At 37.9% G+C, this 16,233-nt stretch overlaps 1 protein-coding gene across 1 annotated transcript in view; it reads left to right on the forward strand.

Annotated features, from left to right (window-relative positions):
• The first annotated feature begins 10,716 nt into the window (after window positions 1–10,716).
• Window positions 10,717–16,233, forward strand: part of LOC114661528 (organic solute transporter subunit alpha-like) — a 37,788-nt gene continuing 32,271 nt past the window's right edge. The window contains exons 1-2 of the mRNA XM_028814667.2: window positions 10,717–10,999; window positions 15,299–15,453. Of these exons, the coding sequence (XP_028670500.2) occupies window positions 10,849–10,999; window positions 15,299–15,453 (306 nt within the window). The 5' untranslated portion in view covers window positions 10,717–10,848. The remainder of the gene's footprint in view (window positions 11,000–15,298; window positions 15,454–16,233) is intronic.

Raw genomic sequence — 16,233 nt, forward strand, 5'->3', positions numbered from 1 at the left:
GTAGTGTTTCTTCCCAATGAAGAGGTGTATGGGCGAGAATTAAAAGATTTGTTGTTTGATGAAAGTGAAATCCACATATGCGCGCAGCAGAGACACGAAGTGGCTGGTGCATAGCAAATGCCCGGGGGTTGGCAAGCAAGGCAAGCAGGGGGCAGAGCCCCCTAGTATAAATATATAACAATAACATAAATGAGAAGTTCAAAAATAAACAAAAATGACAAAAAAAAGAAATGTAAACATAGTCCTGGGGAGGAAAACTGCCTTAAACGTAACAGATTGTGGAAACTGAATCAAACCATTACTTGGCACTTTTGTGAATTAGCTTTCTGGTTCCTGATGTTTTGCTCCGGAATTTTTAAAGATGATTTAGTGCTTTGATTTTGAGGATTTGATTTAGTAATCTGCGGGGTTTTTGACCACATTTAATTCCTGGTCCCTTGTTTTCTAAGCTTTTTCAGTTTCCTATTGTTGTCAGAATAAAAGTATACACTTTTCTCTGTTATTCCCTCAAACCTTCCTCTTCTTTCAAGAAATTTCAAACTCTAAGTCTGCATGACAGCCTGATATGCTTAATGCTGTTTCTAGACAGTGGCTGTTGCCAGTCAATCTATGGCTTTTGTAGTTTCATTATAAAATACGTTACATTTTAATCTAAGGGTTAAAAAAATTCAGAATAAAATACCTAGATATTATTTTAAGAGAAGGCTCACTGAGTTACTTCATTTAAAAGTAGAGGGATGACTAGAATGTAATGTCTTCTAATGGATTTTAGGGGGAAAAGTCTGGGCGACAGGCATACATTTTTATATAATGCTGTACATACCAGTAAGAATCTTATTGTTCATTGCTGTTAGTTGCCAAGCACAATTATTTAAAAGAAATATTCAACAACTGTTTTCTTTTGGCCATTCTAATCTGGGTTTACAGCAAGGACACTGAGTAAACCTGAGGCAAGTCAGCCTTAAAGTCTTCGTCATTACAAGGTCAAAGGTGCCAAATCCTATTTCAGCATGACTGGATTCAAAGTCAGCTCAGGACATTAATCTATTTCATGGAATGCTCCTGTTCACTGAAGCTCACGCTGGGCCTGTTTAGTTTTGTTCATCTGCACAACAGAGTTTTGGCTGTGGGGTGAAAATCATATATTCACACACACACACATAGAATATGCAAACTCTACACTCGAAAATCTCCAAATGGGAAACAAACTGCAAAGTGACATTACTAATACTGATCAAGATATTCATCTTTTGTCAAGCTCACTAAATTCATTTTATGCTTATGCAGGAACAGAACCTGTCCCAGCAACATTGCTGCAACAATAAGTCGTAGTTCATCACAGGGCACAATCAAACACACAACAATTCACAACAGAATAATTTAGGGTCATCAATTAACCAATGTCTCATATGCGAATATGGTGAGTGCCCTACAGGGACTAGTCTGATGGTATACAAAGTATGGATTTAAACTCAATAGTCTGTTTCTTTCCTATGCTTGGCCCACCTGACAGCTACTGAAATGCCCTCGGCTCTGTCCCAACACTGCCTCTCTGGGTGAGGTGATATTAAATAAAAAAGACCAAGACAGGACGACAGGGACATTTGAATAAACCGGTGCTCCAGGAAACGCATGTGTGCTCCTGTGCCAGGTGTAGCTGCATTTGTTGAGTTTCCAGAAAGGGTCCAGCAATTCATATGATTCATGTACAAAAAAACAAAATCTCCCCAGTCCAACTGTCATCATTTTAAAGGTTTTAGTCAAATTCAAAGCAAACAGTTCACACAAAAAATATAGAAGGAAGTTGATAAAATACACAAAAAAGAAAAAAACCGTTTTGTCTGTGATGTCTCATTTAAAGCTTAAATGTCTTGATTACATTTCTTAAACTTATGTATGTTATCACATACTCTAGAACATTGTGTACGTAATGTAATATAATGGTCAGAAAACTGTATGTGTTTTAACTTTTCAGTCTATCGACCTGTGTTGCTATTTAACTGTCTACCTACAATCTTAAATAATTTGGTTGTCACACTAGAGATATGGCTGAACATTAAGAACATTCCATTAACATGATAGCCTATAGGGGATAAAACAGAATCTTCCATTATCGATTTAGCTGGTGAAACCTACATTCTATTCAAATTAAGCAAAAACCTTTGTGAATTTACCATTAATGTTAACTTAATAGATTATACTCTTACACCATGTAATAAAAAGCTCAGGATCTGTTTGTCTGTTTTGAAACCTTACCAATTAAATGAGATGCAAACTCTTTTTATATTTCTTTCACAATTTATTTTACACATAACATACTTGTTTTTAGGATGTGTGTATACTCTCCAGTGTACCATGAGAAAATCCCACTCAGGCAAAGAGCAAACATGAACAATTCCCAGCGACTGTGACCACTCTAGGAGACAAACTGTGAACACTGTACCCGCACTGCAGTCTAATATAAACCAAAGTTCAGATACAAATGAGACAAGATGACATGCTCCACTTGTTAATTATGTTTAATTGTAGAAGAGCAGTGGCAACCAATGACTGATTGATGAATGATTTATTGAGTAGTTGAAACCAATCTCAAGTAGATAACATTCATGCATCTAGCTTGTTTATGACTAACACTATCCATTTTAACTACTTTTTATGTGCCAAGTTTATAAGGAGAAAGATGCTACCCTGATGGCAGTGGGTGTATAGCAATTCCTCACAGGGTACAGTTACAAAGGCATACACCCTCACTGTGTCACTGGGTCAAGTTTGCAGTATGTCTTTGAATTGTGGACATAAATCAATGAGCTTGGTGGAAACTCAAGTGACATGGGGGCGCTCCAGCTAGAAATTGAACATAAGGTGTAAAATTTATCCTTCCACGGCTTCCTTCATTGTAACAAAAGCACTGGATGTTGTTTTTGGTTTAATGTTATTCTGAAATTGTATTACAGGCAACATGATGGTACAGACACCACTGTTGCCACGGAGGACCTGCAACCCAGTTTGATAACTGGCTGAGACGGACACCCTATGCATGTTCGTTGTTTGTTTTTTTTTTGTTTTTTATATATATATTATTATTGATTTTAATTAGAAACAGATAACATTCCATACAGTCAAGTCAAATTTAACAAATCAAAGAAAAATTCAACTTCCACCCAAGAGAAAGAGAGAGGAGCCAGCAACCGCAGCTACTCTATTAAAGGAGCAAGAAAAGAAGGATATCCTTTTCCCCGAAATGGAAGCTTATTCTAAAATGTTATTGATTAGATCCTGTCATATTTTTAAAAAATTTTAAGTGAGAATTTGATTTTTTCCAATTTCAATGTACTGTATTATAGAACATCAGTTACCTACTGACTTAAGAGTAGTGCGTTAGGATTCTTCCAGTTGAGCAAGATAAGTCTATGTGCCAATAGTGTAGTAAAGGCAATGACAGTTTGTTTGTCCTTCTCCACTTTAAGCCCATCTGGGAGTAAACCAAACACAGTTGTTAATGGGTTAGGAGGGATTGTGACAGCAAGAAAGTCTGATAGGTATGCAAAGATTTTTATTCAAAATGCTGTTAATTTTCTGCACACCCGGTGAGGCTGGAGCTAGATTGCAAAGTTCACAGGTTGAATCTGGCCCTGGGAATATTTTGGACAATTTTAAATGAGATAAATGCGCTCGATAAAAGATTTTAAGTTGAATGATTGAATGCTTTGCCTTCCACTCATTTTCAGAAATATTACGTGACAAATCCTTTCCCATATGTACTCTGGGGTCTTTGAAAGGAAGACATTTTAAAATATTTTTATAAATTGTAGAGATTTTATCTGATTAATAATTCTTCTGGAACAGAACAAGGTAGAAGGTAAGGAAAATTGGGCATGTTCTGTTTGGCAAAGTTTCTAGCTTGTAAGTAGTGGAGGAATTGTGTTGATGTGAAGTTGTATTTGAAGCGTAATTGTTGATAGGAAGCAAAGACAGTTTCTATGTACTAGTTTCTAAGTGTTTTAATCCCAGGCATTTCCCAGACATTAAATAGTGTATATGTTTGAGAGGGTGGAAAAAGGTGTTTGTCATGTAGAGGTGCAACAGAGGTGCAAGCTTCTCTGTCTTAAAGTGCTTCCTACATTGGTTCCATACTCTGAGAGAATGAAGGGTAATTGGATTTTTAGTGCAATGATGGTAGTTTGTATTAACTGGGGCTTAGAGCAGGGAATATAAAGAAGTACTGCAAAATTTTATTTCTATTGTAGACCTGGCTTGTGGATATTCATCAATTTGTCCCGATGTCCAGGTTTTTATAGCCTATATATTTGCCATACAGTAATAAAACTTAAAGTTGGGTAGTGCCATGCCATGTTTTGCTTTAGGTTGTTGTAGAGTCACCTTTTGGATCTGTGGATGCTTCGAATTTTAAATAAATGAAGTTATGATTGAGTCAAATTTCTTAAAAAATCATTTTTTAATGTATATTTGGATGCTTTGAAATAGGAAGAGCAGCTTGGGAAGGATGATCATCTTAACAATGATGATTCTGCCTGATAATGTAAGGTGGAGGGTAGATCATCTAGTCACGTCTTATTTAATTTTTTCCATTCAGACAGGAACATTTTGTTGGAAAAGAATTTTATATTAACTAGTAATATTTACCCCTAGATATTTGAACTGATCTGCTAAGATAAATTGTATGGTGTCCAGTCCGATATTATGTGCAAGAGAATTCACTGGAAAAAGCATGCTTTTATTCAAATTGATTTTAAGTACAGATATCTTTAAAAATCTCTAATGCTTTTAGGACTGCTGGCACAACATTGGGTGGGTCCGATATATACAGTACCATACCATCAGCATATAGTGATATTTTCTGTTCAAGTCCTTCTCTGAGAATCCCCTTTATCTCTGATGCATTTCGAAGTATACAGCTAATTTTTCAGTGGCAATTGCAAAGAGCAAAGATGATAATGGGTATCCTTGTCGTGTACCATGTTGTAGTTATCTGAAATAATGTTGTCAATACAAACAGGATTCTGCACTACTATAAAGTAGCTTGATCCATGTACATATGTTTGGGCCAGACCCAAATTTGTCCAATGTGGTGAAGAGGTAGTCCCATTCAACCATATCAAATATTTTTTCTGCATCTAAAAATAATACAGGCAAAAAATAATGCAGTCTGTGCCTGGTTTTTCAATGGTCAATGCAGAGTTGTACCATTAGATTAATACCATTAATCTGGCCTGACATGAGTTAGTTTGAACAAGCATCCTGTCTAGACATGCTTAGAACTTGACCTGAAGAAAGCCAGTTCAGTTAATAAAAGAAAATATACAGTAAATAGCCTATAACACTTCATATTGTATTCACATAAATATAGTTGTCCACAGTTTTGATTTTTACCAAAGTAACTCCATTAATATTAAGTGAGATAGCTTCTTTTTTTTAAATTTGCAGTATTTGCCACATTCCAAGATTTCAAATCCCCCGAAGTCTATTCCTCCAGATTGCTGTACACTCTACCATAGCTTAATTAGGTATGTGCAGCCTCAGGGGTTGGAGATGCAGGCCAATCTCAAGTTAGTTCACTGATCATACACAATGATGCACTTATCCCAGAATCACTGACAAGCCCAAATGTAATTAAAATCAGCTGCCTCATCTTCTGCAAGTCACCGAGCAACTTTAAAGAATCCTGTGGGGATTTGCAAGACACAATGAAAAAAGAGATAGCTGATCATGGTTAGTACTCTACATGTGGGCCTCCATTGGAGAGTCCAATTAAGTTTATGGCTGTCACGGTGGTCAGTTGAACCTCTTAACCTGCCATAATTAATCTGGTTTATGTGTGAGGTAGGATTACCATGGATAGTTAACTGGAACCTGTATTGGTGCTTACAAAATGGGTTTGATTGAAAAAAAATCAGTTCAAGGACAGCGCACTTAGCAAAGAATGACTTGAAATGATGATCAATAAAAGCTTCTTCATTTTCAGGAGAAAAAAGGCATCAAATCAAAACAGACTGAACATTTGGAAGGGTTATGGAAATGCTCCTTGAATATTTGTATAGGATAGTTCAATGAAAAGTAAGAGTTGAAGTGGCAACGAGAACAATGACATGGAGGATCAAATTGGAAAGACTTTTGAAGATTGTGCAGCTATATCAGGGTGCTTCAAGGCTACCCGTTTCCAAATCAATAATTAATTCAGTACATTAAACTGAGAAAGAAATATAAAATATTAAATTGTCCTGGATAAGAACCATGATCCAGGCATTTAACGATCTCTTGGGCACAGCCATCAGCTGTGTGTCTGCCTGCAGAGAGAATGTCGCCCTCATCGAAAGGTTTACTTTTCTTGGCAGCAACATCCATGTCTCTGGTGTATCTTCCTATGAAATCATTAAATGGATTGGGAGAGCAAGGGGTGTCATAAGGTTGCTGCAAAGGGTGTGTGGCATTCCTGATATCTTTGCAAAAAGATGAAGGTCCAAGTCTTTAGAGTCCTGGAGGTTCCTGTTTTGCTATATGGTTGCAAAACATGGACGCTATCCAGTGACCTGAGACGAAGACTGGACTCCTTCGGTGCTGTGTCTCTTCAGAGAATCCTTGGGTGCTGCTGGTTTGACTTTGTGTTAAATGAGAAGTTGCTCGTGAAGTCCTTAGTAAGGCACATTACCTGCATTGTGAGAAAGTGTCAGTTACGGCACTACAGCAATGTGTGTTCCTCAAGGGTGATCCAGTTTGCAAGATCCTCATTGCTGAGGATACGAACGGCTGGACCAGGCCAATGGGATGCCCACGTAATGCCTGGCTGTGGCAGATAGATGGTCAGTTACAGAGGGTGGGACAGGACTGCGTGTCTGCCTGGGGAGTTGCCAACTGGAATCCCGAGCTGTTTTATCATGTGGTGGGTGTGGCAACACGCTGTACCAATGCATGCCCCCCAACCTGACCTGACATGAGCTGCTTTTTGACAAAATATGCAAGGCTGATAAATAGACAGCATCAACTGCAAGGTGTGGGCTTACAGTTGATGCTCCTTGCAAAATAAGTAAGCAAACCCTACTTGATCATAAGAAAGAATGGAATTTAAAGAATACTGTTATGTACATTTTACTTTTGGCGTGGTGTAATTCAAGATATCAAAACTAATAGCTGTTTATAATGATACAAAAAATGTGCATATTATGCGTACCTCTTCAAAATGGCATCCATTCATTCATGTACTTACTGAAAACATTTAATCCATTTCAGGATTGCAAGATCTCTACCTCATAAGAAACATCCCCAACTGAATTTTAGATATCTCAAACATTTCAGTACAGTAATCCCTCACTATATCGCGCTTCGACTTTCGCGGCTTCACTCTATTGCGGATTTTATATGTAAGAATATCTAAATACATAACGCGGATTTTTCGCTGCTTCGCGGGTTCCTGAGGACAATGGGTCTTTTAACTTCTAGTACATGCTTCCTCAGTTGGTTTGCCCAGTTGATTTCATACAAGGGACGCTATTGGCGGATGGCTAAGAAGCTACCCAAACAGAGCACATAGTTAAGTTCCTGTGTGCTGATTGGCTCAGCGACGGTGTGCCAAATTCGATTCCACTGCGTTAACCAGGAAGTCTCGTCTCGCTCATTCAGCATCAATGTGTTCCGCTGTGTAAAGAGTTAACTTTTGTGCTCTTTTGTGTTTATCTTTGTGCATAGTCAAGCCCTTCATTATGGCTCCAAAACAATCTGCTCCTGCTACTGCTTCAGGGGCCATGCCCAAGTGCCAACGGAAGATGCTAACGATTGCCGAAAAGGTAAAAGGTTTGGATATGTTGAAGGAAGGGAACAGCTACACCGCTGTAGGACGCCATTACGGCATCAATGAGTCCACGATTCTTTTTATTTAAAAAGGAGGAAAAGAATATAAGATCTTGTAAGTGGACGTAATAAGGCAGTAAGGTTTATAAGAGTGTGGGAAGGGTTTATAAAGCCTTAAAATATATATAAATAATCAAATAAATATAAGGTCGCTACTTCACGGATTTTCACCTATCGCGGGGGGCTCTGGAACGTAACCCCCACGATAGGTGAGGGATGACTGTATATCTTGAAATAACAACCAGACTATTTTAAGCTGTCTCACATGTACTTTGACATTTCTAAACTGCACCTCCGTATACCATAGAATACATTTTGCATTTCATCTCAAATGTAGTTTAACTTTGTGTGTAATTCTTTATATCATATCTACACTATATTACAAGAAGAACTGTATATCAGACATAGTAACTTTAAGATATCTTGAAATCTGAAATAATCTGTTATTTCAAAGTATCTTGAAATGTATTTAAGATACAGTATATTAACATACCTTTCAGTTATCTTAAAAAGATCATTATGTGATTTTTAGTAAACATCTTATCATATAATTCATTAAAATATCTTAAAATACACTTTGAGAGATATCTCAAAATTAATTTAGCTTGCACTTTCTGTCATTTGAAGATATACCATATATGCTCACCTATAAGTCGGATCTTGAAACCTGAAAAATCGATCATAAAATCAGACCTGTTCAAATAAAGACACTTAATTTTTTTTTAACATCTTCTTGCCTCCTCCAATCTTGCATGTTTCTCAGACACATCAAATTTTGTTGCAGCAGCACAGTTACCAATTTCTTTCGCTACTTCAATGACGTCTAATTTAAAACCAGCTTCATATTTTCTTCTGCTTGACCACTCCATCGTAGATAAGGGATGCTCTTACGATAAAGGTGTATGAGGGTGTGACATACAAAAAACACAAATCAGCAAACGTTGGTTCGGAATAGTTTGGGTATTACTGTGTGGTCACGTAGGCACAATAGAGAGAGAGAGAGAGAGAGACAGAGAGAGAGAGAGAGAGGGGGGGGGGGGGTAGGAGCACGTGCTGATACAACGCATTGCCGCACCCACATAGAAAAAAAAGGCAGTGAGCTCCGTGGTTACTCTCACAGGTGGGCGTTAGCATATCATAATCTCTTGGACCAATAGCGTGAGTTTTCCGCATTTGACTTATACGACCAATATTACAAAATACCAGAAATTATACGGTAAAATCAAGCCCCGACTTATCTGCAGGAGAACTTATACGCGAGTATATACGGTAACACTACTATTCCCCTACACTAATAATGCAGTTTTACTAAATCCAGGTGAGGGTCGCAAAACCCCAAAACTTATTCAGTAAGCATCTGAAATACATTAGGAGCCAGTTTTGGACAGGGTCACGGTCAATTTGTAGGCCCACTTAAGTGCACAGGGACAGTTTGAATTATTGCCAAGTTACTTGCTGTCTGTGGGAAAAGTACTTGGAAAAACACCTCGGGAGAATGTGTATACTTTACAGAGATAGCGAATGGGCTATATACATATATGAAGTGTACTTCAGACCGGTACGGCAATATTGTGAACTACTGTGCTCTGATAATTTCTGAAACGCATATTTAAAATAAGATTTTACAAGGTTAAAAGGAAATTATTAATCAAATTTTGATAATTTAGGATTGATTTGGATACACGATATACCATATTGATTAATTCTTGGTTAATCACCATTCATTCCTTTTCTAAATTGGCATATAGGTTTTTACTGATATAAATAAAGCTCTTTTTATAAAGTAATTATAGAGTTATATTCAATGCATGTACCTGTACATGTGGTTGTTTGAAATGTACTTTAAAAACATTTGTTATTCTTTAAAAAAAAAAAAGGAAAACATATTACCATCGTCCTGAAAAGGCTATACTGACATCTGAGCGATCAGTATGATTTGATTACTAAATGAATGAATGCTTTTTGAGGTTCCGACGGTAGTTTCTTATTTTTATCGTGCATTAATTGATGCACGTACCCTTTCCGTATACCCCATAAAATGACAGAATTGTAGCATGGGTGAAATGTGCCGCCCGGAGAAGGACTGAGAAATGTGGTTAGAGGTTGGTACGCTTTTAGCGGTGAATCACTTAAGGCATTGAACTCTAAACCATAAAGCGATCTTCCCCGCAATGTCACCCAACCTGTTCGTGGTCTAATTTTTTTAAGTAGTGGTAAACGAAAGTAGTATATTAGTTTCAAATCGCCTTAGGAAAGTGTGTGGTATACAGTCTAGTGCTAGATTACGTAAAGTTCGTTACATTCTTAGTTTTCAATATATTAAAATAAATAAATAGCCAAACACATGCTTACAGCGAAATGCAGACTTCAAGCTAACTAACGGTCTCGTTTTCGCCCTGGTAGACATACATCGTGAGGTGGTAACGCTGCACTTTTCTTTTCTTTCTTCTTCTACGGCATATGAATACAAATTCAAATCAGCACACACATTTATTATGCCACTTCGTCCACCTGAACATTTCTTTTCCCTGCTCATATAATTCAGCGTCAGTGGGGTGTCATTCACCATCCAGTAAAAAAAAACAGGACCGTCCCTGAAAAATAATATCTCGAACTGAAAATGGAGTGTCTCACACGTGGACACCTGGTGCATGGAATTAGATCGCCAATATTCTGGGTAAATAAAAAAATAAAGAAACAACAACAACATACGGCATATAAATGCCGATGTAAAAGAACAAAATCGAGTCACTCTGGGAAGAATCGATTTCCATCATTGTCACAGAAGCAGCCGAGCCTTTAGGTTTTAATGTGCAGTGTTGGCCGGCATATTTATGAGAAATTTGTGAGAGTCAAGCGAATGTGCGTGAGGACGCGGATACCAGCCAGTGGCCCCAGCAGGAGCTCCTCTTGATCACTGGGATTTTTCCCACGGTGCGACAAAGGACGGTCCTCATAGCAAAGAAGCTAATTTCGGGCAGCCATATGCAGTCATTACATAATGCCGTGCTAAAATTGTATTTTTATGAAGAAGGACAGAAGTGGTCATGTAAATTAGGTTTCTCGGCTATCAGTTCTATGGATAGAAATGTCAGCTGTGAGGGAGAGCCGCCCAACTCCGAGCAGATCCTTCGCAGTAAGTACGTCGAGGCGCGATTAAAGCTGAAAGAGCTGTGCAAGAATGCCGCGATAGTAATGGCACATTTTCAATTACAGCACATGCTACATACAGTATGTAGTATTTAGTAGTCTCCAGTGTAGAATGGACCCGAGTTTAATAACAGTCTGATGTTCTGATCAGCGGCATCGTTAGCTTTAGCACTTATTAGGGGATTAGCCCCCAGGCGAAATGCCGTTAGTCCTACGTATGTTAAATGGATTAGGACTCGTTCATAGTTATTGATGGAGTCTATAGAGTTTTTCGCAGTCTTATCCCCCCAAAACGACTCAAAAACTCATTCTGATATCAATTTATTTTGACTGTCCAGAATAGTTTAGGATTGTTAACAAGTAACATTAAGTTACACATTTTACTTTCTCAGCACTTTCAGCTCCAGAGACACACTGATTCTCTGGCATCACCGTGTACATTAGTTTGACTGAGTTACTGTCATCGCTATGATTTCCTACTCATATTCCATCAGCCTTTGCATATTTTTGTATTAGTCTCTATAGTACACATCAGTGAACAACTGTCCATTGTGACCATCTATACTCCAGTATCTTTACTGGCTGGACATATTTACTTTACAGTGTCATCTTTTCTAGCAATAGCACTTAGCATGGTGGTGTGGTTCCTAATAGCACCATTGCTTGATAATTCTGTGAAGGGCTCTTTGCATATGAAATTGATTATTTGTGCTTTGAAAAGGTTCCTAATATGTGGAGAAAACATAAATCTTTAATGTATAATAATCTACCTAGCAGGATACAACAGATCCAGAAAACACTTAAACGTGTTATTTTTGTCATTAAGAGTTCTTTTAATGTCAGGAACCCACTGGTGTTTCACAATTTCGTTTTCATCTATTCATGGCTCTTTATGGAGTCTCTTATAGATCTAAATACAGAAAGGTTCGTTCTGGAATCTTCAAAGAACCACTTTAGCCCCTTATTTTTAAGAGTGTGAGTTATCCCCCGAGGTTAGTGCCTTTGACTTCCAAGGAGGCAGACCGGCAGTAAATATGGATGCTGCTCACTCAAGTTTTTGTTTTCCTATCCTCCATTGTCTACCGGCTATAGTTCAATAATTAATTAATGGACAGATTTTGCTGAGCTCCGTTTACGTTAAATCAGGTTTGAACCACTTTGTTTTCTGTCTGTATGAACAAAACTGTGTCTTTATGTGTACTCATTATGTAATTAGTAATTTGAAATGTATGTTTTAGTAGCTGTGAACGTGTCACAGTGCTGTGCGCCTGAACTCAGTGAAGAATGCTACACAGAAATAAACACAATTAAAGGCTTTACTTGTCCCAAGGGGAAATTTAGCTTTTACAGAAGCTCCAAAAATATTGAAAGATTACAACAACAATCCTTCAAACACACACAATTACAAACATCCATCCATCCATCCATTTTCTAACCCGCTGAATCCAAACACAGGGTCACGGGGGTCTGCTGGAGCCAATCCCAGCCAACACAGGGCACAAGGCAGGAAACAATCCTGGGCAGGGTGCCAACCCACCGCAGGACACACACAAACACACCCACACACCAAGCACACACTAGGGCCAATTTAGAATTGCCAATCCACCTAACCTGCATGTCTTTGGACTGTGGGAGGAAACCGGAGCGCCCGGAGGAAACCCACACAGACACGGGGAGAACATGCAAACTCCACAAGAAAGAAAAAAACAATTCACATAGATTTTTCCATTGTTGTCACCTCAAGTCTTTTCTGGCCAATAACTGCTCACATTGCCTTAAAAGATCTTGTGCAAAAATCTCACCAAATATTTCAGCATGTAGTAAGTGTAGGAGTTGTCATGTTTACAGAGTACAGTGACATTGTTACTTGCACGTCTGGCAAACATGCAGCACATCAGCACACTCCAGCACCTTGATAAACACAAATGAATGAAAATACTGTATACAACTTCATTTTTTATTAGAACACATAAATATGTTTCTAAAAAGTTATTTCCCTAAAATAATGACTAAACCAAAAATCTGCTGCATTATCTTCATAAGATCTAATTTAATATTTGCATTTAAATTCAGTTTTAAAACTGCTTCTGCTTTCTGAAGTTGAAAAAGACTTGATCTTGTCTGGCTTAAACTTTTTAACAACAGGCAGCAACATTCACAAACCAAAGATGTGATCTAAGAACAAATGACTTTTTAATAAATCATGCTATAAATGTTCATAACACGATCTGTAAACATCACAAGTAAGCTGTTAGAGAACTTAAAGTGTAGCCATTCATAACAGATTTGTAAAAAAAAAAAACACAGTACCTAGAGATCTACGAGAGACCTGCTGTACAAATTGTATAAAATACTTAGAACAGGGGTGTCCAACTCCGGGCCTGGAGGGTCGCAGTGGCTGCAGGTTTTCATTCTCACCCTTTTCCTAATCAGTGACCACTTTTCACTGCTAATTAATTTCTTTTCCCTTCATTTTAGTAGCCCTGTTTCTAAGGATTCAGTCCTCTGAATTCTTTTCTTCATTAAATGACAGCCAAACAGAAATGAGCGACGTGAAACGAGCCAACAGATGACAAGCCAAATTGGGTCTTCAAACTCCAACCAATTTCACTCCAACCAATCTCTTAATGAGAAGCCCATTCTTGCTGTTAATTAAACTTGTTATTTAATTCCATGGCTTGTTGCTGCTCTCATTCTGCCACAGCAGACATTTCCAAAACTGTTGAGTTTTCTGTTTTTTCTAAGAACAACGTCAAAATGTTTTGGTGACCTGAGAGGTCAATCTTACTGAGACCTTCACTTTTCTTTATTTTCAGATTCTGTGTGATAGGCACAGATGTGGCGGCTTATTTTGTGTCTCATTAGTGTTTGGCTGCTAATTAAGGAAAAAGAAACAACTAAGGGACCTGATTCAAGTTAATTAAAACTAAAGAAAAAGAAGTTAATTAGCAGCAAAAACTGGACACTAATGAAGAAGATGGTTAGAATGAAAACCTGCAGCCACTGTGGTCCTCCAGGACCGGAGTTCAACATCCCTGACTTAGAAGACAAGAAAAAATTAAAATGTACAACTTAACAGAAACTATTTCTCTCACACCATATTAGCTCTATGCACAGCGTGAGGTATGACAACATACCAGTTCAGCTTTAAAACCCGATGTGCTTTACCATAATAACAGATCCAACAGGAAGCTGAACCTCAGTACAACTGAATTATAGATGCATCTCAGTTTATGACACCTGTAAGCAGCATAAATGTTGTCAGTTTGAATCCCCTGTATGTTTAGGTGCATGTACTGCGTAAATACAGGATGGTCCAGTGGTGAGCACTGCTGTTTCACATTTTCAGGAGACTGACTTTGATTCCCTTCCTTGTTGCTGTCTCTGTGGAGTTTGCATGTTCCTCTTGTCGGTTTTTCTTGGGTTTTACTGGTTCTCTACTCACTTTATGCTAATTGGGGAGTCCAGATTAGTCTGGTAGAAGTGACTGTGAATGCTCCCAGTAATGGACTGATTGACTGTCCTGAGTTTGCTCCTGGCTTTCACCAGTGCTGTTGAGGCACTGGTCCTTGTAAAAGTCAAAGTCAAAGTATATAGATAGATGAAATTATGAAGCTTATAGTCCACAGTGTAACAACATGAAGTGCAAATAATAAATTAAAAATAGAATTAAAATCAAAATTTAAATTTAAAATTAAAAAACAAACAAGACAAGACATTGTGCAAAGACAAGACAAAGAATTAGCAGCAATATTGACGTGTAGTTAGCAATATGAACATTGATGCAATGTATGGTATTTGCAATCTAGATACATAAATATAGTCAATAGATATGTAATATAATAAATAAATAATAGATATAGATAATACATAAATTATCAGTGTATGCTAATAGTTGTTTAAGATGTGTAAACAATGACAGGTCAGAATGTTTCACAGCAGAAGGATAACAAGAATGTCAAAGTACTTAAAGGTCAGTGTGAGATTTTCAGTTCTTCTCTACATGCACACTCGTCTTTGCAGGAAAGTGGCTCGCATGTATAAAAGTTCTGTTTTTAGAGGTGGCTGAGGCCGTGTGGAAGATCCCAGGGGGCAGCATGGTGTTAAGGGGTCTGACAGCTTGGGGGTAAAAACTCTCCTGCAGCCTGGCAGATCTGGCTTTGATGCTGCAGTATCTTCTCTTGGATGGCAGAAAAGTGAAAAGTCCATGTGAATGAAAAATGTAAAAAATATATATGGATTGCTATGTCTATGTTTAATATATATATATATATTTTTTTTTCAGACATCGACTTTGAAACTAGCACATTATATGTGGTGCTAACAGCAATGTCAGTGATTGGAAGTCTAGTGTATCTGGAAGAAGTCGTCTACATATTGAAGAAAATCCCCCCATCATACAAAAGGAAGACTTACATTTGGGTAACTGGAGCCCCCCCAGTAAGGCTTTCTGTTCTGCTAACCATACATATTTTAACAATATTCTTTAGGCAACATTGGTGAAATGGAGTATCCACCTTAATAAAATGATAAGTGTCTGTGTATCTGTGTGTCCATCCAGTTGCTATCTCTCCATCATTCCAACAGATGGCGCATACATCTACATAAAAACATCTGTAGAAATAAAATTCACTGCACTTGGCATTTCAACAGATGCCGCATTACAAACATTTGCATGCATTTTATTACTACAAATGTTTGTGATGCACCATCTGTTGGAATGACAAATGCAATGCATTTTACTACTAAGTGCATTACAAAATATATTCCAATATATGATGCACTGAAAACGTAAATACTGAGGTCAAATTGATTACTTAGATTTCAACCTGTCTTAGACACAGCTAGTTTGAAGATATTTTGATTGGTGGCTCAATGGACAAGAGTTCTTCAGGAAGTAAAGGCTTGGAACATGGGAGACAGGCAGGGCCCATCAAAAGTAATAGGGTAAAGAGAGACAAAAAGGAAAGCATGCATGCACTGGAAGTGATGATCCAAATTGTCATGCAGCTTTGGTACAAGCTAAGAACTGAGCCAGGAGAATGTTAATTCTTGTTTGAATGTTTGAATTTTAAATACAAAGAGGACTATTTTATTTATGTTAGGTAGAATGCCCAGAGGGGACTGGGTGGTCTCGTGGCCTGGAACCCCTGCAGATTTTATTTTTTTCTCCAGCCGTCTGGAGATTTTTTTGTTTTTTCCATCCCCCCTGGCCATCGG

This window comes from Erpetoichthys calabaricus, chromosome 12, assembly GCF_900747795.2.
Source record: "Erpetoichthys calabaricus chromosome 12, fErpCal1.3, whole genome shotgun sequence".
In the NCBI taxonomy this organism is placed as follows: Eukaryota; Metazoa; Chordata; class Cladistia; order Polypteriformes; family Polypteridae; genus Erpetoichthys; species Erpetoichthys calabaricus.